This window comes from Callorhinchus milii, unplaced genomic scaffold (assembly GCF_018977255.1).
Source record: "Callorhinchus milii isolate IMCB2004 unplaced genomic scaffold, IMCB_Cmil_1.0 Scaffold31, whole genome shotgun sequence".
Lineage (NCBI taxonomy): Eukaryota > Metazoa > Chordata > Chondrichthyes > Chimaeriformes > Callorhinchidae > Callorhinchus > Callorhinchus milii.
In genome coordinates this window covers 2208578-2231577 of record NW_024704772.1, presented here as the reverse complement: position 1 = coordinate 2231577, position 23000 = coordinate 2208578, and the positions used below count along the sequence as shown (strand labels likewise).

Genomic DNA, 23000 nt, shown 5'->3' with positions numbered 1-23000 from the left:
GTGTGTGTGTGTGTCTGTGTGTGTCTGTGTCTCTGTGTGTGTGTCTGTGTCACTGTGTGTGTGTCTGTGTGTGTGAGTCTGTGTGTGTCTGTGTCACTGTGTGTGTCTGTGTGTGTGAGTCTGTGTGTGTCTGTGTCTCTCTGTGTGTGTGAGTGTGTGTGTGTCTGTGTCTCTCTGTGTGTGTGAGTCTGTGTGTCTGTGTCTCTGTGTGTGTGAGTCTGTGTGTGTCTGTGTCTCTCTGTGTGTGTGAGTCTGTGTGTGTCTGTGTCTCTCTGTGTGTGTGAGTCTGTGTGTGTCTGTGTCACTGTGTGTGTCTGTGTGTGTGAGTCTGTGTGTGTCTGTGTCTCTCTGTGTGTGTGAGTCTGTGTGTGTCTGTGTCTCTCTGTGTGTGTGAGTCTGTGTGTCTGTGTCTCTGTGTGTGTGAGTCTGTGTGTGTCTGTGTCTCTCTGTGTGTGTGAGTCTGTGTGTGTCTGTGTCTCTCTGTGTGTGTGAGTCTGTGTGTGTCTGTGTCTCTGTGTGTGTGTGAGTCTGTGTGTGTCTGTGTCTCTCTGTGTGTGTGAGTCTGTGTGTCTGTGTCTCTGTGTGTGTGAGTCTGTGTGTGTGTCTCTGAGTCTGTGTGTCTCTGTGTGTGTGTCAGTCTGTGTGTGTCTCTGTGTGTGTGAGTTTCTGTGTGTGTGTGTGTCTGTGTCTCTCTGTGTGTCTCTGTGTGTGAGTCTGTGTGTGAGTGTGTGTTTGTGTCTCTCTCTCTGTGACTCTTTCTCTGTGTGTGTGTGTGAGTCTCTCTCTGTCTCTCTGTGAGTGAGTCCCTCCCCCTCCCCCCCCCTCACTCCCCCTCCCCCCCCCCCCTCCCCCCCCTCACTCCCCCCTCCCCCCCTCCCTCCCCCTCTGCATCTGAGAGGTATTGTGGGTATTGAGATCACAGACACAGAGAGAGAGAGAGAGAGAGTGAAATGGCTGCACTGTGACTCCCAACACAGGGGGAAAAATAGCTGCAAAACCCACCACAGCCTCAGGGCCAAGAGGGGCCCTCTGCAGACCCCCACCTGAGGGCAAGTGACCCCCAACCCCTCCCCCCAACCCCTGGGCTCTGCAATCCATTAAGAAAGAAAGATCCCTTTCCCCCTTTTTTTTTTGGAGGGGGAAAAAAAAATCATATATATATATATATAAATATATATCTATATATATATTTACATATATCTCATTTATATATATATATATACATATATATATATATCTGATTTATATATATATATATGTAGATTTATATATATATATTTTTTTTGATTATATATATATATATGTGAGAAGAAGAAGAAGAAGAAGAAGAAGAAGAGAGAGAGAGAGAAGAGGAGGAAAGAGAAGAAAAAAGCCCCAAATTTTTCAGAAATTAATGGATAGGAATTATTCAGCCTCTGGTTTTGGAGACCCATTAGGCACTGGACAAGGATGGAGCTACGAAAGGACAGCATCAGGAGTCAAAGCCAGGTAACCCCCCCAGGGAATTAATAACCATAATAACAATAATAATAATAATAATAATGATGGTGGTGATGGTGGTGGAGAGGAGAGAGAGAGAGAGAGAGAGTCACTTTGTTTCCTCTCTCTGTAAAGTGGAAACACTGTATTCTCTCTCTCACTCTCTCTCTCTCTCACTCTCTCTCTCTCTCACAGGAAAAATGGTTACCTTTCCATTTGGAGTGGATTTGCAAAGTTGCAGATTTTTTTGGGGGTGGGGGTGTGGGGGGGGGGTTGGGGGGGGTTGGGGGGTGTTGTGTGGGGGTGGGATTGATTTGCTGAGAGAGAGAGAGAGAGAGAGAGATTTTTTTGGGGGTCAATAAATAAATGCACAGGGACCTGTGTTTGGGTTTGTGAGTGTTCCTGTGTTTTTTTTGGGGGTCCTCTGCAAAACACAGACAGTCACACACACAGTGATCAGATGTGTGTGAGTGTGTGTGAGGGAGAGAGAGAGAGAGAGAGATGTGGGTGTAGGGGGTTTTAGAGAGAAAGAAAGAGAGATTAGAGAGAGAGAGAGAGAGAGAGAGAGAAGAAAAATGCTTATTTTTTATTGATGCATATGCACATATATTTATATTATATATACGAGTCTGTGTGTGTATATATGTGTATAATATATATATATGTGAGTGTATATATGTGTATAATATATATATGAGTGTATATGTATGTACTATATATGTATAACATAACATATCTGTGTGTGACATACATATGTATAATATGTATAACATATATGTGTATAACATACATATGTATAATATGTATAACATATATGTGTATAACATACATATGTATAATATATATAACATATATATGTGTATAATATATATGTGAGTGTATGTGTGTTGTGTGTGTGTGTATAACATGTATATGTGTGTGTGTATAACATATATGTGTGTGTATGATATATCTGTGCACAATATATATATGTGAGTGCATATATATGTGTATAATATACACATATGTGTGTGTGTGTGTGTGTGTGTTGTAGCAAAGAAAAAGAAAGGGGGAAACATTGTCGTGAGGGATTGTAGCAAAATCCATTCCTCTCTCTCTCTCTCTCTCTCTCCTTCTCTGTTGGGGTTTGAAATAGATCAAAGGCCTTAAAAAGCAAAATGTTACAGGGATTGGTGTACTGATAAGGCCCAGATTGCAACCTCTCTCTCTCTCCCTCTCTCTCTCCTCCTCTCACTCTCTCACTCACTCACCCCCTCAATATGCCTTTGCAAATGAAAAATAAAAATAAAAATAAACCCTCCCCACTCCCACTCCCACTCCCTCCCCTCCCCTCTGCTAACACTCCTCTCTCTCCATGGCATGATCCTGCTGTTCAAGTCCTTTTTTCTCTCTCTCTCTCTCTCTCTCCTTTCTTTCTCTCTTTCTTTCTCTCCTTCTTCTCCTTCTCTCCCTCTCCTTCTCTCCTCTTTCCTCTCCTCTCCTCTCCTCTCTCTCTCTCTCTCTCTCCAGATATTTTTTTCTCTCTCTCTCTCTCTGTGTGTGTTTGCATTTGCCATTTGCTGAACTTTCCCAAACCCTCTCACCCCCTCTCTCTCTCTCTCTCTCCCTCTCCCCCCCCCCACCCCACCCACCTCTCTTCTTCCTCCTCTACCCCCCCCCACCCACACACCCACACACACCCCCACCCACACCACCACCCCACCCACACACACACACACAGAGCATCCCCCCCCTACCCTCTTCTCTATTCCATTTGGGATTCCTCCCACTCCCCACACTCCCCACACCCCGCCCCCCCCCACCCCCACACACACCCCCACACACCCCCCCCCCCCACACACACACCCCCACACACCCCCCCCCACACACACACCCCCCCCACACACCCCCCACCCCCCCCCACACACACACCCCCACACCACACACCCACAGACACACACACAGCGCACCCCCCCCCCCACCCCCTTATCTATTCTATTTGGGATTCCCCCCCCTCCCCACCCCCCCACATACACACACCCCCCCCCCACCCACACCCCACACACCCCCACCCACAGACACAGACACACACACACACACACAGCGCACCCCCCCCCACACCCCCCATCCCCAAACCCCCTTTCTCTATTCTATTTGGGACCCCCCCCACCCCCCACCCCCCCCCCCCCCCACACCCCAATCTCAAATCAGATCACCGGCTGGAAATCTCCGCCGCGAGATATATTTTTTTAGGGGCATTTTCTTTTTATTATTACTATCCTTTCCCCCTTCCCACCTCTCTCTCTCTCTCTCCCCCCACCCCCCCCCACCCCCCCCCCCACACCCCCCACACACCCCCCTCCCCATTTTGCGGTCGCGTTTCGTCCACAAAACACTCCCGGGTCGAGCCACTTTGGCCGCCCGCCGGACGTAGCCCGGGCCGGCGCTTTTGAGCCGTCTCGAGGACGCGCTCGGGGGGGGTGTGGGGTGGTGGGGGGGTGTGTGGGGGCTCTCTGTGTCAAATGGAAATGAACGCTGAGAGGGTTCCCGGTCCGGGAAGCCCTTCTGGTTCATCATTGTCACTATTATCATCGTCGTCTTTCGACTCAAAATGAATGTGAAGATGGTTTGAATCGGCCGAGCTGTGTTGTTGGTCGGCGTGTGCGTGCGCGTGTGCGTGTGTGGTGTGCGTGTGTGTGGTGCGTGTGCGTGCGTGTGTGTATTATTCCGGGGAGGCAGCGAGTAGGAGGCATCTCGCTTTCGTTGGATTGATTTATTCACGCGTGCGTGCGTGCGAGGTTATTTGTTTTTTTGCCAAATACTTTTATTCCGAGCGTGCGGTACCGTCGCGGGAGGGGAGGGCGGGCGCGGGGAGGGCGGGCGCGCGGCGGTGCCGGTGGACGCACGCCGTCTTGTTTCCGCAGTCGTCCCCGCGGACCGCGCGCTTCGGGAGGTCGTTCCGGGGAGTCTGATCGCTGTTGGTGTACGTAGGAATATATTGCCGTTCGCCCACACCGTGTACGGGGTCGGCTCTCTTCGCGGCGCGTCCCGCGGAGCGCTCCCGAGACGCCGCGGCCACGCGATGAGGCGCCGGGTTCGAAGGCGCGGGTTATTATTGCCGCCGTTGGAGCGGATGAGAGACGTTTGGCTCAGTCGCGGATGGCGTTGAGAGGCGACGACCATGACCTGTGCGTTCGAGCCGGTGGAGGCCTCGAAAAGAGCTTCGCGGGAATTCACCCTGAAGCGTAGTGACCGTGCGCCGCGCAGCCGGTTTGCGCGCGGCGACCTCCTCACTGCGAAGTGACCGACTGATTTTATCTGTTCGACAGCAGCTACAACAGCAGCAACAGCGCCGAATGACATTTGCACAGCGCCTCTCGCGTCAGGAGGATGTGGGGGCAGTCAGGGATCCTCACCCGAGGTGGGGGTTGGGAATCAGGAGGCGGGGAGGGGTCCCCGGAGAGCTCGACAGTGTCGGGGTCCGACAACGAGTCGAGGGAGGGAGGGAGGAAGGGAGGGAGGGAGAGAGGGGGAGGGTTCCAGGGAGAAAGTTGGTTCGCTAGAAAATAATATAATATAATATAATAATAATCCTTACGGCCGACACAGCACCTCTCTAGTCAGGAGGACGTCCCAGAGCGCTTCACAGGATACGCCGCGGGGGTGAAAGCGACCGCGTGTTTTTGTGGGGAGACACCCGGCGGCCGATTCTGCGCGCGGCGGCGGCGGCGGCGGCGGAGGCGTCGTCCCGCAGACGGCCGCGGGAGTTGAGTCGAATCGGTTTCGGTTCCCGAGGGATCGTCGGCCCGGACGCTCCGAGGAGAGGGAGAGAGAGAGAGAGAGAGAGAGAGAGAGACTCCTCTTTTCGATCAGTGCCGCGGGAGATCTTTCGAAGGTCCACCCGAACGAACGCGGCAGACGGGGAGTGAGGTTTAACGCTCCGCCCGAAGGATGGCGTCTCCAACCGTGCAACACCCCCACACCCCCCACCACCCCCCACCCCCACACCCCCCCCCCAGTGCTGCATTGGAGCATCAGCCTGGACTGTGGGTTCAACACCTCGTCCGCCGGAGTCTGCGTCGAAGGGAGTGGGTCGTAGGAAGTGAATGGGTTTGTTTTGTTGTGTCGGACAGTTCTGGTGTAAATCCAATTAATGCTCACGTGGGATCTCCTGCTCCGGGTTTACTAATACACTCATTGAATCCAATGCAATCACTGCAACAAATTCATCTTAACATCAGGTAAGCGCCGGTTCAGCCGGTCAGGCCCAGAGCATTGCGCACTATATCTAAGCCAGTGACCTGTCTGTGTGCGCGTGTGTGTGTGTAATTGTCTGGGTATCTGTGTGTGTGTGTGTGCAATTGTCTGGGTATCTGTGTGTGTGTGTGTGTGCAATTGTCTGGGTATCTGTGTGTGTGTGTGTGTGCAATTGTCTGGGTATCTGTGTGTGTGTGTGTGTAATTGTCTGGGTATCTGTGTGTGTGTGTGTGTAATTGTCTGGGTATCTGTGTGCGTGTGTGTGTAATTGTCTGGGTATCTGTGTGTGTATGTGTGTGCAATTGTCTGGGTATCTGTGTGTGTATGTGTGCAATTGTCTGGGTATCTGTGTGTGTGTGTGTGTAATTGTCTGGGTATCTGTGTGTGTGTGTGTGTAATTGTCTGGGTATCTGTGTGTGTGTGTTGTGCAATTGTCTGGGTATCTGTGTGTGTGTGTGCAATTGTCTGGGTATCTGTGTGTGTGTGTTGTGCAATTGTCTGGGTATCTGTGTGTGTGTGCAATTGTCTGGGTATCTGTGTGTGTGTGTGTGTGTAATTGTCTGGGTATCTGTGTGTGTGTGTGTAATTGTCTGGGTATCTGTCTGTGTGTGTGTGTGTGCAATTGTCTGGGTATCTGTGTGTGTGTGTGTGTAATTGTCTGGGTATCTGTGTGTGTGTGTGCAATTGTCTGGGTATCTGTGTGTGTGTGTTGTGTAATTGTCTGGGTATCTGTGTGTGTGTGTGTGCAATTGTCTGGGTATCTGTGTGTGTGTGTGGGTGCAATTGTCTGGGTATCTGTCTGTGTGTGTGTAATTGTCTGGGTATCTGTGTGTGTGTGTGTGTAATTGTCTGGGTATCTGTGTGTGTGTGTGTGTAATTGTCTGGGTATCTGTGTGTGTGTGTGTGTGTAATTGTCTGGGTATCTGTGTGTGTGTGCAATTGTCTGGGTATCTGTGTGTGTATGTGTGTGCAATTGTCTGGGTATCTGTGTGTGTGTGTGTGTGTAATTGCCTGGGTATCTGTGTGCGTGTGCCTGCCTGTCTGTCTGTGTACATCTGTGTCTACATATGCACACACACACACACACAGAGAAGTACACAGGTCGGTACACACATACAAAGAGGTACATAATATTAATAATAATAATAATCCTTGCATTTGATCTAGCGCACGCGGAGTGGCCCAGGCGTGTACCTGCCTACGTGCACTTGGCCCAGAAGATACACAGTCACTCCACTTTGTAGTATATTCCGTGAAGCGCTCTGAAGAGTCTCAATGCCGTGATGAGGCTGTATCAGATGCAAGAATTATTCTTATTACGCACCTCGGTGTACGTGTATACTGACCTGTGTACCTCTGTGGACGTGTGCACTTCTCTGTACGTCTCTGGGTTTCTCCGCGTGTTGCACCTTTTGTACATGTGGACACGTACACGACGATTCAGACGATCGCTGAGACCCACCGATTGCTCCGTTCGCACAGACGCAAACGTAAAAACGAGAGATCTTTGCACAGCGGCGTTGCGACTGGGGTGGGGAGCGCGTGCGTGTGCGTGTGCGTGTGCGCGCCGCCTGTGCGCGTGGGGTGGGGTTGGATTTGTATTGACAATCGATCGGGTGGAGAACCGTTCTCTCGGCTGAACTGCCGCTGAAGAGTAAAATTGACGCGAGACTTATCTTCGTCGATCTCAATAGTATCGACGGGTGGTACTGCCCACGAAATACACAGTCCATAGTAGTAATAATAATAATTATGATCCTCGCAAGTTTCCTTACTCCCCCCCCCCCCCACCCCCCACACACGCGCACACACGCGCCCGCACACGCCTGTTTACCAGCAGTAAGTAGGAACACGGTTGTCCCCTCGATTGGCGGATCGCTTTTCCCGGGGAGTGGCGGTAAATAATCCCTCAAAAAATAATAATAATAAATTGGTCCCTTTTCGATCCGCGGCTGCCTGTCGGGACGCAGTCGGGTGCCGCGTTCCGCCCGCAAAACGCGCTCACTGGAGGGTCTGTTCTGCGAGGCGTCCGCGAGGACGCGATGAGGCCGCGGTATTGCCCATCTCTGGGACGCGTGTGAGTGCGTGTGAGTGCGTGTGGGGCCGGGCAGGGGGTCGGAGGGGGGGGAACCCAACAGCCTGGACCACCCCCCCCACTAACTGCCCCCAGTGTCGTATCTCTCTGTCTCCAGCCTGGTGTACGGAGGGTCTCGAGGTTCCCACCCGGACACGGACATCCTGCATCGCCAGGCCTACGCCACCGCTCACCCCCTCCAGGGCTACGCCACCAACCACCACCCCGCCGGTAACCACCGCGCACGTTACCCGCACGCCCGTGTCCGGCCGCGCGCGGTTGCGCTTGTGCGCGCGGGTGTGTCTGTCCGTCCGTCTGCCCGAATCTGCAGGCAGGCCCGCGTCTGAGACGCCGCACGTCGGTGCGCGAGTCCTATCACGTGTGTTGATTCGCCTGACGTTCTATTGTTAAGCGGACGTGCAAACGCGCGTGCGGGCCCTTGCGCGTTTACGTTGGCACGGGTGCCCGCGCGCGGGCTTGTTCGGGCGGGTGCACATCTGTGCGCGTCTGAGGTCTTTGTGTGTGTCTGTGTGAAGGGGGGAGTGAGTGAGAAGAGTGCGTGAGAGGTGAACGGGAGTGAGTTGAGAGTGCGAGAGAGTGTGTGTGTGAAGGTGAGTGAGAGAGTGTGTGTGTGTGTGTGTGTGTGTGAGGAGTGAGTGAGAGTGAGAGAGAGTGTGTGTGTGAAAGTGAGTGAGAGTGAGTGAGAGAGTGTGTGAGTGAACGAGAGTGAGAGAGAGTGTGTGAGAGAGAGTGTGTGTGTGTGTGTGAGAAAGTGAGTGAGAGAGAGTGTGTGTGTGAGTGAACGAGAGTGAGTGAGAAAGAGAGTGAGTGAGTGAGAGTCTACGCGAGAGTGAGTGAGCGAGCGGGAGAGTGAGCGCGAGAGTGCGCGCGTGCGCGCGAGTGCGTGTGTGAGTGAGCAAGAGTGGGCGTGCGTGCGCGCGAGTGCGTGTGAGAGAGTGAGCGCCAGAGCGTGCGCCCGCGCGAGTGCGTGTGTGTGTGTGAGTGAGCGAGCGCGTGTGTGTGAGTGAGCGAGAGTGGGCGTGAGCGGGCGAGAGAGTGAGCGCGAGAGTGCGCGGGCGCGCGTGTGTGTGAGTGAGCGAGCGTGTGCGTGCGCGCCCCCCGCCCGCGGGCGGGCGAGCGAGCGAGAGCGGGCGTCTCACCCCTCGCCCCTCCTGCCAGGTCTCTCCGGCCTGTTTGAGACTGGGCTGCACCACACGGGCACCGCCGCCCCCGACGCCTCCGTCATGAACCTGATCTCCGCCCTGGAATCCCGGGCCCCGCAATCCGGGCCCACCGCCTCCTCTCTCCTCTCCCAATTCCGGCCTCCGGCCTGGCAGACAGGTTGGTAATTGGTTACCCGGGCGTGGGGGGGGGGGTTGGCGGGCGGGCGGGGGCGCAGGGGGCGCGGCAGCCACCGCCGGCGAATACACACGGTCACTACACTCGGCAGTACATCCTGCGAAGCGCTTTGAGACGTCTCGGCGACGTGGCGAGGCGCCGCGTCGAATGCGATTACTATTATTATTACTATTATTATTACTATTATTGTTATTATTATTACTATTATTAGGGCCGGGCAGTCGAGCCCTGTAGCTCGGAGGAGGAGGACCCGGGTTCGATTCCCGGGCGGGACAGGACAGGGCGACACGTTAGGCACGCGCACACGCCTCTGTTTGACGCCGTTGTTAGTCGCTTACCTTTCAACCTCTTACTCACTCCCCCCCACCCCCACCCCCCACCCACACCCCCACCCCCCCCACCCACCTTTCTCTCTCTCTCTCTCCCTCCGACCCCCTCAGCCATGCACACGCCCGGACCGGCCGAGTTGTTCATCTCGGGCGCTATCCCGGGTTCGGGAACGTTCCCCACGTCCTCGGCCCTGTCGGCCTACCAGCACCCGGCCTCCTTCAGCGGCCGAAGCTTCCCCGTCACCTCCTCGCTGACCCTCCAGGACGCCACCTTCAGCCCCAGCTCCAACGGCCTGCTCTCCCCTCACGACCCCCTGCTGCACATCAAGTCCTCCCAGGCCAGCGTGCCTTCCTCGCTGACCTTCGACCGGCTCGGCAGTGCCGTGCTGGGCACCGGGCTTCCCTCTCAGACCTCCGCCTACCGCACGGCGCAGGAATCGGCCTCCCGTCACCTCCAGTCGCAGTTCAACCTGCTCTCCTCCCCGCTCGGACCCAGCGAGCAGGCTTCGCAGCTGTACAACACCTCCGTGTTCTCCACCTCGCCGGCGGCCAGCATCGAGAGAGCCATGCCCAGGCAGGACAGCGTGATCAAGCACTACCAACGTCCCTCCAGCGCCCAGGCCCAACTCCCGGCCTCGCACCACTCCCTGCAGCACTACCTGAGCTGCGGGGCTGGTTTCCAACAGATGTCGCGTCACTCCAGCCTGGCCTGCAGCCCGCTGGGAGACCAGAGCTCGGTGAGCAGCGAGGGGAGCCAGCAGAAGAGCTCGCAAGCGCGGAGCGAACACTCTCAGAGCTACAGGCCCATCATCCAGTCTCCCGGTTATTCCTCGTCCTCCGGCTCTTCGAAATCCAAGAGTTATTCGGCTTCGAGACAGGCGCAGAGGTCCACAGCCACCCCCAAGTGCCAAAGTATCTCCAGCAGTGGCCAGTCCCACAACTATTCCTCCTCCACCCCCAAACCTAGCTCGGTTATCTCCAGCCAATCCCAGGCCTACTCGCCCATGAACCAACCCCAGACCTACAGCACCTCGCAGGCCCAGAACCTCTCGTCCGTCACCCAGTCCCAAGGCTTCGCCTCGAGCCAATCCCAGGACCTGACAGCGTCCGTCAGCAAGTCCCAGAGCTATCAGACCGGCCAAACCCAGGGCCTGCAGTCGTGTGTCAGCCAAGCCCAGAGTTACTCCCCTGAGCAGCTACAGGGGTTGCCCTCTGTGGGACCTTACAGCGTCCAGTCGGAGCCTCACTCCTCGGTCTCCGAGGTGCAGAGTTACGTGCCGGCACATTCCCAAGGGATGCCTCCCGTCAGCTCCTCTCTCAGCTACGCCACCGGTCACTCCCCAGCCTCCATGTCCAGCCACGGACAGTCCATCGTCTACTCGGCCTCCGGCCATATGTCCGACTCTAGCCCCTCCCAGATCATCCGGCCTCTCCAGTCTCCCACCGGCAGCCGTTCCCAGTCCGTGGCCTCTCCCGGACAATCCCAGAAATACCTCTCCTCCGTTCTCTCGCCCTCCTTCATCCAATCCTCCCACTCCCAGAGTTTCCAGCCTTCCCAGTCCCCACTTGAGAGGACTCCGACTTACGGGAAGTCCAAGCCGGATTCGGACCTGCTCTCCTCGGAGCGCACTGATGACGAGGATTTCCTGATCCAGCATCTCCTGGATTCTCAGAGCCCGCCCCGGGTGTCGGCGCAAAGCCTGGTGGAGTGCGGAGAGGACCGGGCGAGCAAGGGCATGGTCTACGAGATGTCCAAGACGGAGGAGAGGTATCACCTGCAGAGCGTGATCAGGACCAACTCCAGCTTGGACAACCAGGTGCTCGAGATGTCCCTGCAAGGCCTGAAGGAGAAGAAGAAAGGAGAGAGACAGAAGGAGTACGGCGGTCACGGCAGGTCATCCTCGGAGGCCTTGGTCACCTCGGTTGTCCATTACAGCCACCAGCCCAACAGCATCGACGGCCTGAGCCAGGACATCAACAAGGACCACCTCCAATCCTCCCACATGGACGCGTCCAACAAGGAGATCGGGCAGACCCACTCCTTCCTGCAGAAGACCCCCGAGCAGGGGTCCCGAGCCCACCACATGGTGTCCGAGGCCCAGCAGATGGAGAGCCATGGCATCCTGCAGAGCCAGCAGAACTCCCAGATCATGCTGGACTCCTCACCCGAGCTCCAGATGCCTATGTCCCATCAGCCGGCCAGCCAGCAGTCCCAGCTGCTGCAGTCTGTGCTCACTCACACTCAGAGCCAGATGCAGGCCCAGCAGAGGAAGGTCCAGACGCCTATGGACGTCCACTTGATGGAGTCCCAACGCCTGCAGGCGGAAGCTCAGTCGCCCCAGCTCCAGATGTTGGAGGTCCACCTCCAGAGCCGGCAGATGCAAGGCCACGGCCGGCCGCAATCGATGGACGTCCACCTCATGGACTCGCGGCAGATCCAGCCCGACCCGCAGTCCCCCCAACTGCAGGGGGGGGAACTGGAGCGCTCCGAGACCCTGCAGTCTCGGGAGATGCAGGAATTCCTGGAGCCGGACATGCACCTGGAGTCGCATCTCTCCCAGTCCGGCTCGGTCCAGGTCCAATCGCAACAGCACCTGCTCCCGGAGTCCGGCGACGGGATGAGGCTGGAGCGAGCGGAGTCGGGCCAACAGGTCGACCAACAGCAGATGGACGGTAAGGACCAGTTCAGCTCCGGCAGCCCTCAGAGCAACAAGCAGAGGTACCTGCCCCTCACCTCCATCTGCTTCCCCGACTCGCTCTTGCAGGACGAGGAGAGGAACTTCTTCCCGGGCATGGAGGACATGTTCTGCTCAGCCCCCTGCAGCAACGTGGAGTACAGCAAGCAGGGGTGCGGGGAGGAGGGCGGGCAAGGGATGGAGCGGGGAGACGGGTTGAAGTCCGGCTACGAGATGATTCACTCCAACCAGAGCTTCTCGGGGTTCTGCACCCCAGAGGGTGGGGGCGGGGGAGACCAACAAGGCGTCCACCTCAGCCTAGACTCGGTGTCGATGAAACCCGAGATGGTGGAGGCTCAGCAGGTACAGACGGAGCACCTGGAGATGACCAGTCAACCCAACCACGGGCCCACCAGCGCTGACATCAAGTCGCCTCTGACCACGGCAAGTTTTTGCTCCTTGAAGACCAAGAAGTTCCTCAAGACGTCCTCGCTGCTGCTCCTCAAGAAGAAGGAGTCTCCCCCGCAGGCGGCGAAGAAGACGTACGCCCAGGAGTATGAGTTTGAGGACGAGGAGAAGGAAGACGTGCCCGCTGACATCAGGCTGAACAACCGCAGGCTGCCCGATCTACTCCCCGACCTCATCTCCAGCTGCAGGACCAGGATGGACATCAGCCCAGTCACGGACATCGACTTCTGCTCCTCGGGCGCCAACACCAACAATCTGAACGGAGGCAAGAGCCGGAGCAAGAGGGCCTCCAAGCCCAAGGAGAAAGGCCCCCCCCGGCCCCGGGGCCGACCTCGCATCCGCCCCTTGGATGCCCCGCCTCAAGGCGTGGCTCCCGAGGCCCCCAAGAAGAGGGGGAGGGGCAGGGGGAGGGGCAAGAAGGCGGCCGAGGAGGAGAGCGAGGGCTTTGGTTTGGAGAAGCAAGTCAAGCCCATCAAGGTAAGGCCTCGAGTTAAGTTCCTCTCTCTCTCTCGGTTGTTGATCTCGGTCTCTCAGGGCGAGCGAGCGAGAGAGACAGACCCCGTGCGATACGGCTCCCGGTGTCACTGTGAGTCAACAACAACAACAACAACAACACCAACAGCACATTGCATTTACTCAGCGCCCTTTCACGTCGGGAGGACGTCCCAAGGCCCTGGACAGTCGGGGGGGGGGGGGTGTGCGGTGCAATAAAACCCGTTGTTTACCGGTTGTTATTTCGGGGGGTCTTCACTCCGCCTCGTGTCGGTGTTTGTGGGCGCGCGTGTAAACAAACATCCAAAGGAGATTTGCGACGTGTGATGTTGAGGACGTCGCGTGCCTCTGTTGCCTCTGTCTCTCACTCCCTCCTTCCCTCCCTCCGTCTCTCCCATTTCCCTCTTCTCCATTCTCTCACTCCCACTCTCTATCTCCCATTCCCTCCCTCTACCATTCTCTCCCTCTCCCATTCCCTCCCTCTCCCATTCCATCTCTCTCCCATTGCCTCCCTCTCCCATTCACTCTCTCTCCCATTCCCTCCCTCTCCCATTCCCTCCCTCTCCCATTCCCTCCCTCTCCCATTCCCTCCCTCTCCCATTCCCTCCCTCTCCCATTCCCTCCCTCTCCCATTCCCTCCCTCTCCCATTCCCTCCCTCTCCCATTCCCTCCCTCTGCCATTCCTTCCCTCTCCCATTCCTTCTCTCTCCCATTCTCTCCCTCTCCCATTCCATCTCTCTCCCATTCCCTCCGTCCGTTATTCCCTCTCGCATTCCCTACTCCTCTACGTGTGACTGCCACGTGACCCTTTGCCTCTCTCTTCCCCCAACCCGAACCCTCCCCTCCCTCCCACCCCCCCCCCCCAAAAAAGGTCAAGCTTCAAGCTGGTCTGAAGGGGAGCGAGCTTCTGGCGGTGGAGACTCAGGAGGTCCTGCCGGCTGAGAGCGGCCTGGACAACAGCCAGACCCAGGAGAAGATCAAGAAGAAGATCAAGGAAGTGGAGGAGAAACAGCCGGAGATGAAGTCCGGATTCATGGCTTCCTTCCTGGATTTCCTCAAGTCGGGAAAGAGACAGCAGCCCCCGGCCACGGCCTCCAGCCCCCAGAAGGGGCGGCCTGGATCGGTCATCTCCCAACCGGCCCAGGTCTTCGGGATGGCTCAGTCCATGCTATCGGGCAACCTGGATGCCAGTGAGAGCGACAGCCTGATGTCCTGCACCAGCCCCTGCAAGCGCTTCGACGAGGACCTCAAGAAAAACCTGGAGACCCTCCCCTCCTTCTCCTCCGATGAGGAGGACTCGGTCAGCAAGAACCAGGACCTGCAGAAGAGCATCTCGTCCGCCATCTCCGCGCTCTACGACCCCGTGGACCGCAAGAGAACGACAGCACAGGTGAGGGGCCCGGGCTGGAGACACCCTGCAGGGTCCGTCCACACCCCCCAAGTCAGGGTTCGCGACACAGTGATAGATCTCCCAACACGCGGCTGATTGCGGGGGACGCCGGGGGTGGGCGGCGATCGGCTGCCTCGTTTCGCCCGCAAGATGCACAGTCACTCCACGCGACAGCGACTCCTGTGAAGCGCTTTGAGACGTGAAGGGCGCTGCGTCGAAAGCGAGGGTTATTGTTATTATTTTGCGTGCGAGTGTGTATGAGTGTGCACTTGTGTGTGGGTGTGGGTGTCCGCGCCTGCGTGTGTGTGTGTATGAGGGTGCGCTTGTGTGTGTGTGTGTGCGCCTGTGTGTGTGTGTATGAGGGTGCGCTTGTGTATGTGTGTGTGTACGTGTGCGCCTGTGTGTGTGTATGAGGGTGCGCTTGTGTGTGTGTGTGTGTGTGTGCGCCTGTGTGTGTGTGTATGAGTGTGCGCTTGTGTGTGTATGAGTGTGTGTATATCTACGCGCGCGTGTGTCTGCGCGTGTGTGTGTCTGCGCGCGCGTGTGTATGAGTGTGTGTGTGTGTCTGCGCGCGCGTGTGTGTATATATATATCTCTGTGTATGTCTGCGCGCGCGTGTGTGAGTGTGCGTGTGTATGAGTGTGTGTGTGTATGCCCGTGTGTGTGTGAGTGTGTGTGTGTGTGTGTGTGCGTGTGTGTGTGTGTCTGACGCCTGTATCCTCTGACGGGTTTGGGGCTGTTTTCCAGACAACGTGATTGTGGAAGACCCCGAGATCAGCACTTCACCCTCCGAAGCTTCCCAGCCGGAGCAAACCGCGCCGCCGTCCCCGCTCCTGCCCAAGGAACCGATCCCAGCCCGGGAGCCCTCCCCCGCGCCCCCGTCACCCCCTCCCCCCGAGGAGGAGAAGGAGCCCCCGCCACCCCCTCCTCCGCCTCCGGTCGTCCTGGCCAAGAAGCAGGAGCTGGTGGCGATCTGCGGGGAGACAGACGAGGACAACGACGAGAGCGGGGGCGAGGGAGCCATTCGGAAATGGGACGAGTTTGTGGTCAAAATCGACGACATTAAAGAGCTTAAGGTAGGACTTGCGCCCCACCCTCCCGCCCTCCGCCCTCCGCCCTCCGCCCTCCACACCCCCGGGCGAAAGTAGTCCTACAGCCCAGCGATCGGCGCTCTCGCTCTGCAAAGCGAGAGGACCTGGGTTCGAATCCCGAGGCAAGTCTCCTCGTACCGGCGCGCGCGCCCGCGAGCGCCCGCGCACGGCGCTCCGCCTTCCCCGGCGGTAAGCAGGAACCCGTTTGTTGGCCGATTGGCTTTCGGTTCGCTTTTCCGGCGAAGCGATAGTGCCTTCGGCGACAAAGCGGACGCTCTAAAGATGTCTGCGCGCAGTTGGTTGCTGTGTTTCACCCACAAAACACGCGGTCGAGCGACTTCACGGTATATTCTCTGTGGCGCTTTGAGACGTCTCAACGACATCAAATGCAAGGATTGTTTTATTAAAACTCCCCTCTCTCTCTCTCTCTCTCTCTCCCTGTCCCTCTCCCTGTGCTCTCTCTCTCTCTATCTCTCCCACAGCTCGCCATGCAGACTGGTGAGGAGCCTCCGCCAATATGGCGGGTGCAGAAATCCTCGCTGCAGCAGTTTGTTCCCGAAGTCCGAGAGGGAAAGAGGCAATTTTGCTCCAGCCCCCAGGTAATCTCCCTCCTTCCCACCGCTCCCTCCGTTCCTTCCTTCCTTTCCCCTCTCTCTCTCTCTCTATCTCTCTCTCTCTCCTCCTCTCCCCCCGTTCACTCCCTCCGCTCAGCGGGCTCCGACCTGCTCCATGTCCCCCCCACCCTCCTACCCCCCACCCTCCCTCCAGCCCTCCTGATCCCAACCCTGTTCTGTTCAACTCGGGTCCAAATCCCTGACTGTCCCAATGCCTCGGGACGTCCTCTCGACTTGGTGAAGCGCGCTGTGTCAGCGTCATTTGTTGTTGCTGTTGTTGTTGTCGGGCTCCCTACCCATCCGACCTCCTCACCACCCTCACTCCACCACCCCCTGCCTCCGCTGGGCCGGTTCCAGCCTCCTGTTCCTCCCTCATCCGCCCACTGCCCCCACCATTGGCGATCAGGCATTCAGCATCGCTGCCCCCACGCTCTGGAACTCCATCCCGCAATCCCTCCGCCTCGCCCCCCACTCTCTTGCCTCCTTCCAAGTCCCATCTGAAGACCATCCTCTTCGACCGTGCCTTTGGCCACCCCGTACCCCCCCCCCACCACCCCTCCTGGCCCCCAACTCCCAGCTCAGGTCCAAAGAACCCTGATTGTCCAGCGCCCCTGAGGGTGAAGGGCGCTCTACAAGTGTAATTTGTTGTTGTCGTTGTTCCTGCAGTACATAGAGTACGGGGAGGAGGTGAAGAACAAGTTCCAACGTCTCTACGTCAAGTTCCTGGAGAACGTGGAGAAGAAGGACTACGTGAGGATCTGCTGTAAGAAGCCCTGGCACCGGCCGCTGCACTTGGCCAAGAAGCAGGACTCGGTGGCCATCTGCGGGGAGACGGACGAGGAGGACGGGGAGAGCGGGGGCGAGGGCGTCTTCCGCGAGAGGGACGAGTTCGTCGTGAAGATCGACGACATCAAAGCACTTAAAGTAAACGGCTCCGGGTTTAAACGGCTTTCCCCGGTCCCCACCCCCCCCCCCCCCCTCCCCACCCCCCCTCTCCCCACCCACCCCGGGCTCTTGGGAGCGTAAAGGACATTTTAATGCTTTATTATTATTGTTGTTGTCACTATTATTATTATCAGAGCAGAGAGGGGCTGAGATCAGTGACCAAACACAGCCTGCAGTGTGTTAATGCCTTCTCCCTGTCTCCCCCCCCCCCCCCCCACTCCCCGCAGCTCGCTGTACAGACAGGACGGGAGCCCCCCCCTGTGTGGCGGGTACAAAAAGCCCTCCTCCAGAAATTCACCCCCGAGATCAGAGATGGACAGCGGCAGTTCTGCGCAACCAGCAAAGTAAGTCGACCGAGCGAGGGGGGGGGGGGGGGGGCGGGGTGGGGGAGGTAGGGAGGGTGGGGAGGGGGTGAAGGGGAACGGGAACCGCGGGGGGGAGTCCGTGGGCAGGGGGTGGGGCGATTGTGTGGGGGGAGCGGAGGGTGAGGGAGGGGAGATTGGAGAGGGGGGAAAGCAAAGGGAGGGTGGTGCGGAGATTGGAGAGGGAGGGATGGAGGGGGTTCGACGGGTGTGTGAGGTTGTTCCCCCCATACACCACTCACCACACCTCCTGCCCGCCCCCCCCATACCCCCTCTCCTCTCCCCACCCCCCAGTACCTCGGCTATTTCGGCCACGCCAAGAACGAGTACCAGCGTCTCTACGTCAAGTTCCTAGAGAACGTCAACAAGAAGGACTATGTGAGGGTCTGCTCCAAAAAGCCCTGGCACCGGCCACAGCAATCCATGAGGTACGACATCCCCAGGCGCGCGTCCGAGAGAGCGTCAGCGTATCAGCGGGCGAGTGTGTGTATGAGAGCGCGTGTGCGAGTGTGTGCGTATTAGGGTATAGAGAGCGCAAGTGTGTATTGGGAGTATTTGTGTGTGTGTGTCTCTGTTGACACCCGTGAGGCTGTGAGTGTTTGTGTGTGAGTGTGAGTGTGTGCATGAGGGTATTGTGTGTGAGTATGAGGGTATTGTGTGTGTAGTGTGTGAGTATGAGGGTCTTGTGTGTGTAGTGTGTGTGTGTATGAGGGTATTGTGGGTGTAGTGTGTGTGTATGAGGGTATTGTGTGTGTGCGTGTGTGTATGAGGGTATTGTGTGTGTAGTGTGTGTGTGTATGAGGGTATTGTGTGTGTAGTGTGTGTGTATGAGGGTATTGTGTGTGTGTGTGTATGAGGGTATTGTGGGTGTAGTGTGTGAGTATGAGGGTCTTGTGTGTGTAGTGTGTGTATGTGTGTGTATGAGGGTATTGTGTGTAGTGTGTGTGTGTATGAGGGTATTGTGTGTGTGTGTATATGAGGGTATTGTGGGTGTAGTGTGTGAGTATGAGGGTATTGTGTGTGTAGTGTGTGTGTGTATGAGGGTATTGTGCGTGTGTGTGTGTGTATGAGGGTATTGTGTGTGTGCGTGTGTGTATGAGGGTATTGTGGGTGTAGTGTGTGAGTATGAGGGTATTGTGTGTGTAGTGTGTGTATGAGGGTATTGTGTGTGTGTGTGTGTATGAGGGTATTGTGGGTGTAGTGTGTGTGTGTATGAGGGTATTGTGTGTGTAGTGTGTGTGTATGAGGGTATTGTGTGTGTGTGTATATGAGGGTATTGTGGGTGTAGTGTGTGTGTGTATGAGGGTATTGTGTGTGTAGTGTGTGTGTGTATGAGGGTATTGTGTGTGTAGTGTGTGTGTGTGAGGGTATTGTGGGTGTAGTGTGTGTATATTGGGAGTGTAGTGCTGTACCCTTTGCTGCCTTTGCCCACCACCCTTGGGACGTCCGTCCGACGTGAAAGGTACTAACTCCGCAAGTGGAGTGGTGGCGTCGCCGTTGCTAACCTGTGTTTGCCGGGCTGACAGGCGGCAGAGCCAAACCAAAGCCACTCCTAACCGGGTGCCAGTCGTGGTGAAGCCTGAGCCCCCGGCCCGGCCCGTGTCCAAGCCCAAACAGCGGCCCGCCAAGGCCAGAGCAGAGCCCCCACCCAAGAAGAGGAAAAAATGGCTCAAAGAGGTTCCCTCCTCCTCCGACTCGGACTCAACACCCAACCAGCAGAGCGAAGAGGGTGAGTCCTAACTCTAACTGAGTCATTCTCCATCTCATTGTCACGTACGCACACACACTCACTCGCTGTGCGTCCGTCCACACTCCCGGGTCAGGGTTAGAGACACAGTAACGCTCCCTCTACACTGTGCGTCCGTCCACACTCCCGGGTCAGGGTTAGAGATACAGTAACGCTCCCTCTACACTGTGCGTCCGTCCACACTCCCGGGTCAGGGTTAGAGATACAGTAACGCTCCCTCTACACTGTGCGTCCGTCCACACTCCCGGGTCAGGGTTAGAGATACAGTAACGCTCCTCTACACTGTGCGTCCGTCCACACTCCCGGGTCAGGGTTAGAGATACAGTAACGCTCCCTCTACACTGTGCGTCCGTCCTGTGTGAGGGGCACTGTACAAATCGAAGTTGCTGTTGTTGTTGGGACCGGACCGTTGGTCTTTAGTGACTCTCTCTCTCTCTCTCTCTCTCTCTCTCTCTGCCCGACACAGAGCGGATTCCCACGGGCAGAATCCTCAACACTCGCGCCATGAAGGAGATGTACAAGAGCTACATTGAGTTGCTGGTCAGCGCGGCCCTGGACCCCGCCATGATCGAGACCATCGAGGCCAACAATGGTGGGTCTGGGGCGGGGATGGGGTTGTGGGGTGGGGTGGGGTGGGGGGGGGGGGGGTGGGGGGCGTCGAGGACGATAGGGAGGAGGTGGGATTCCAGAGGAGGTGGGGTTTGGGGGGATGTGGAGGGGGCCGGTTGCGAGGTGTGGTTTTAGGTGTGGGGGTGGAGGTGGAGGTGGGGCGGGGGGGGGTCTGTTGGGGGCAGAGTGGACGGGGTTGGGGACATGTTGGGGGGGTGGGGTTTCTTGGGTGTGTCAGTTTAGGAGGTGGGATGGGGGGGGGGGGCGCAAAACTGTATCTCTGATTGGCTCACTGGGCCTCTTGACGTACCTGACAACCTACCCCCCCCCCCCCCCCACACTCTCTCTTTTCCCCCCACTCCCCACACCCCCCATTACAGATGAGCTTTACCTGCCCACGATGAGGAAAATCGACGGCATCTTAACAGAACACAAGAAGAAAGTGACAAAGAGGGTGTCCCTCAGCTCCGTGCTCCAGGTACTTCACCCTCTCCCGTCTCCCCCACCCCCCACCCAACCCCCCAACCCCCCCCCCCCCTCACCACCTCCTCCCCGTCTCGAACCCACCCAGTCTGCGGACTGTTCGCGGGGACGGTCGCCGGGCGCCATCGGCTGTCGCGTTTCGCCCACAAGGGGGTTACACTACGCCACGCGCTTTGCCAGCGTACCCTGCCAAGGTTATTGTCATCACTATTCCACCCCTCACCCACCCCACCCCCCACCCCACTTCTCTCCCCCCCCCCCACCCATCCCACCCCACCCACCCCACCCCACCCCACTCGGACTTTTCTCAGGAGGCGTTGCAGACTTCTCCGCAGCTCTGTGTAGAAAACGGGAGCCCGAGCAGCTCTGTGAAGCTAAAAGTCAGTGGGACACCGTACAACAGGAAAACACTCAACCACCTGAGGAAGGCAGTCCCCAAGCCACAGGTGAGGCACTGCCACCCCCCCAGCACCCACAACCCCCCCCCCACCCACCCTCACGCAGGATAGTCTGCCAGAGCGCTAGGGAGGGAGGGACGGAGGGAGGGAGGAGACCGTAAGCACCTCAGGTTGGCCACCACGGGAGAGGGGGGAACGAGGGTGTGCTGGAATGAGAGAGGGGGAGTGAGGCAGGAAAGGAGCGAGCGAGGGAAGGAGGGAGGGTGTGGGGGAGAGAGAGAGAGAGAGAGAGCGGGCGTGGGGAGGGAGGGAGGCAGGGAGAGGGGGAGGGAGGATGTGAGACCGGACAGGTCCAGTCAGTGATGATCTGCTCTCCCCCCCCCCCCCCCCCCCCCCCACACAGGATTTCCGAGCGGAGGAGGAGAAATCGCAGTACTACACGTTGTTCCACTCTCTGCACCACTACAAATATCACACTCTGCTGAGGTGCAAAGAGCAGGTAACAGGGAAGGCTTCACTCCCGTCTCACCTCCGGCTGCGTGCGCTCCCTACAGCACCCACCCACACACCCACCCACACACCCACCCACACACCCACACACACCCACACCGCCCACACACACACCACCCACACACCCACCCACACCCACACACCCACACCCCCACACCCACACACCCACACACACACCCACCCACACCTACACACCCACACCCACACCCACACACCCACCCACACACCCACACCCACACACCCACACACACACACCCACCCACCCACTCCATCTCACTCCATCTCGCTCACTCACTCCCATCTCACTCACTCCCATCTCACTCACTCCCATCTCACTCCCATCTCACTCACTCACTCCCATCTCACTCACTCCCATCTCACTCACTCACTCACTCTCATCTCACTCACTCCCATCTCGCTCGCTCGCTCACTCGCTCACTCACTCACTCACTCACCCCAAACTCGCCAAACCCCATAATCAGTCTGTTATCCCTGGGGAGAGGGAAGGAGGAGGGAATCTCTTTGAGGTTTGCGTGTGTACGAGGGTGTGCGTGGGGTGGGGGGGGGGATGGAGGTGGGTCAGGGATGTGTGTGAGGGGGGTAGGTGTGTGCGCGCGCGCGCGCGTGTAGTGGGGGGTGAGTTGTGAGTGCGTGCGGGGGGGTGAGGCGTGTGCAGGGGCACGAATGTGTGCGCGTGTTAGTGCGCGCGGAGGGTGGGGTGGTGGGGGGAGGGTGGGGGGAAGCCATGGGGAGATGTGACTGCATCGCGGCGTATCGTTAACCCCCACAAAATAGACAGTCAACTCACTTTACAGTGTACAACACTTGAGGCGCTTTGAGACGTCTCGAAGACGTGATAAGGGGCTGCATCGAACACAAGGATTATTATTAGATATTATTTTTTACTATGGTTATTAACACCTTCCCTCCCTCCCTCCCTCCCTCCCTCTCTGCGCGCCAGACGGACGCCCTGTCAGCAGCGAACGAGGACCTGGGCCAGGAGGAAATTGTACAGCAGTGTATGCGTAACGTGACCTGGCTGGAAAAGCTCTTCGAGTCGTTCAGCGAGCTCCTCACACAGGTTCAGCAACAGTGTGCGTGACCCTAACATCTGCAAACACAGCCAGGGGCTCTCTCTCTCTCTCTCTCTCTCTCTCTATTCCCTCCCTCCCTCCCTCCTTTACTCCCTCCTTCACTCCCTCCTGCACTCCTCAACCCTAACCCTAACCTCTCTCTCTCTCTCTCTCTCTCTCCTCGTCCCTCCTCCTCCTTCCACTCGCTTTCTCTACTCGCTTGCTCCCCATCATCCTCTCCGCAAGTCAATCCACCCCCTACGCACACCCCCCCCCCCCTCCCCTCCCACCCCCCACCAAAAAAATCCTCCCTCCCTCCCTCCTTCCCTCCCTCCAGGACGGTAGGTATTAGGGCTCTATCCATGTCTCTATCTCTCTCTCACCCACGTTGTGAACTCAACCCTTCACCCACTCCCCCCCCCACCCCACCCACCCCACCCCACCCCGTGCTGTGTGTGGTTTGTTTTGTGTTGCAGACACTTGGTTGGGTGAGACAAGGTGCGCTCTCTCTCTCTCTCTCTCTCTCTCGGAACCTCACTCTTCCCCCCTCCCCGCCCCCCCCCCCCCCAACACACACACACACACACACACACTCCCATTGACTGGCAGGGGATGTGTGCGCGTGTGGGGTGGGGTGGGAGGGCGGGAGAGAGAACGCACACGCAA

General features: G+C 57.5%; 1 protein-coding gene across 1 annotated transcript; it reads left to right on the top strand.

Moving 5' to 3' along the window:
• The first annotated feature begins 1327 nt into the window (after positions 1-1327).
• On the top strand, positions 1328-22423 carry prr12b (proline rich 12b). Its single transcript, XM_042345149.1, has 16 exons — positions 1328-1488; positions 7908-8020; positions 8969-9130; positions 9589-13097; positions 13984-14563; positions 15268-15578; positions 16076-16192; positions 16874-17131; positions 17380-17496; positions 17809-17942; positions 19041-19243; positions 19728-19853; positions 20251-20348; positions 20665-20799; positions 21155-21250; positions 22223-22423. The coding sequence occupies exons 1-16, from the start codon at positions 1394-1396 to the stop codon at positions 22361-22363; spliced, it is 6195 nt and encodes a 2064-aa protein (XP_042201083.1). The 5' UTR covers positions 1328-1393; the 3' UTR covers positions 22364-22423.
• The last annotated feature ends 577 nt before the right edge of the window (positions 22424-23000 follow it).

Bases quoted from the DNA above. Each gene is read 5' to 3' on its own strand.
- prr12b (XM_042345149.1), top strand. From the start codon at position 1,394: ATGGATAGGAATTATTCAGCCTCTGGTTTTGGAGACCCATTAGGCACT. The intron at 20,349-20,664 runs GTACTTCACCCT...GACTTTTCTCAG, and splicing joins CCCTCAGCTCCGTGCTCCAG to GAGGCGTTGCAGACTTCTCC. The intron at 20,800-21,154 runs GTGAGGCACTGC...CCCCCCACACAG, and splicing joins AGGCAGTCCCCAAGCCACAG to GATTTCCGAGCGGAGGAGGA.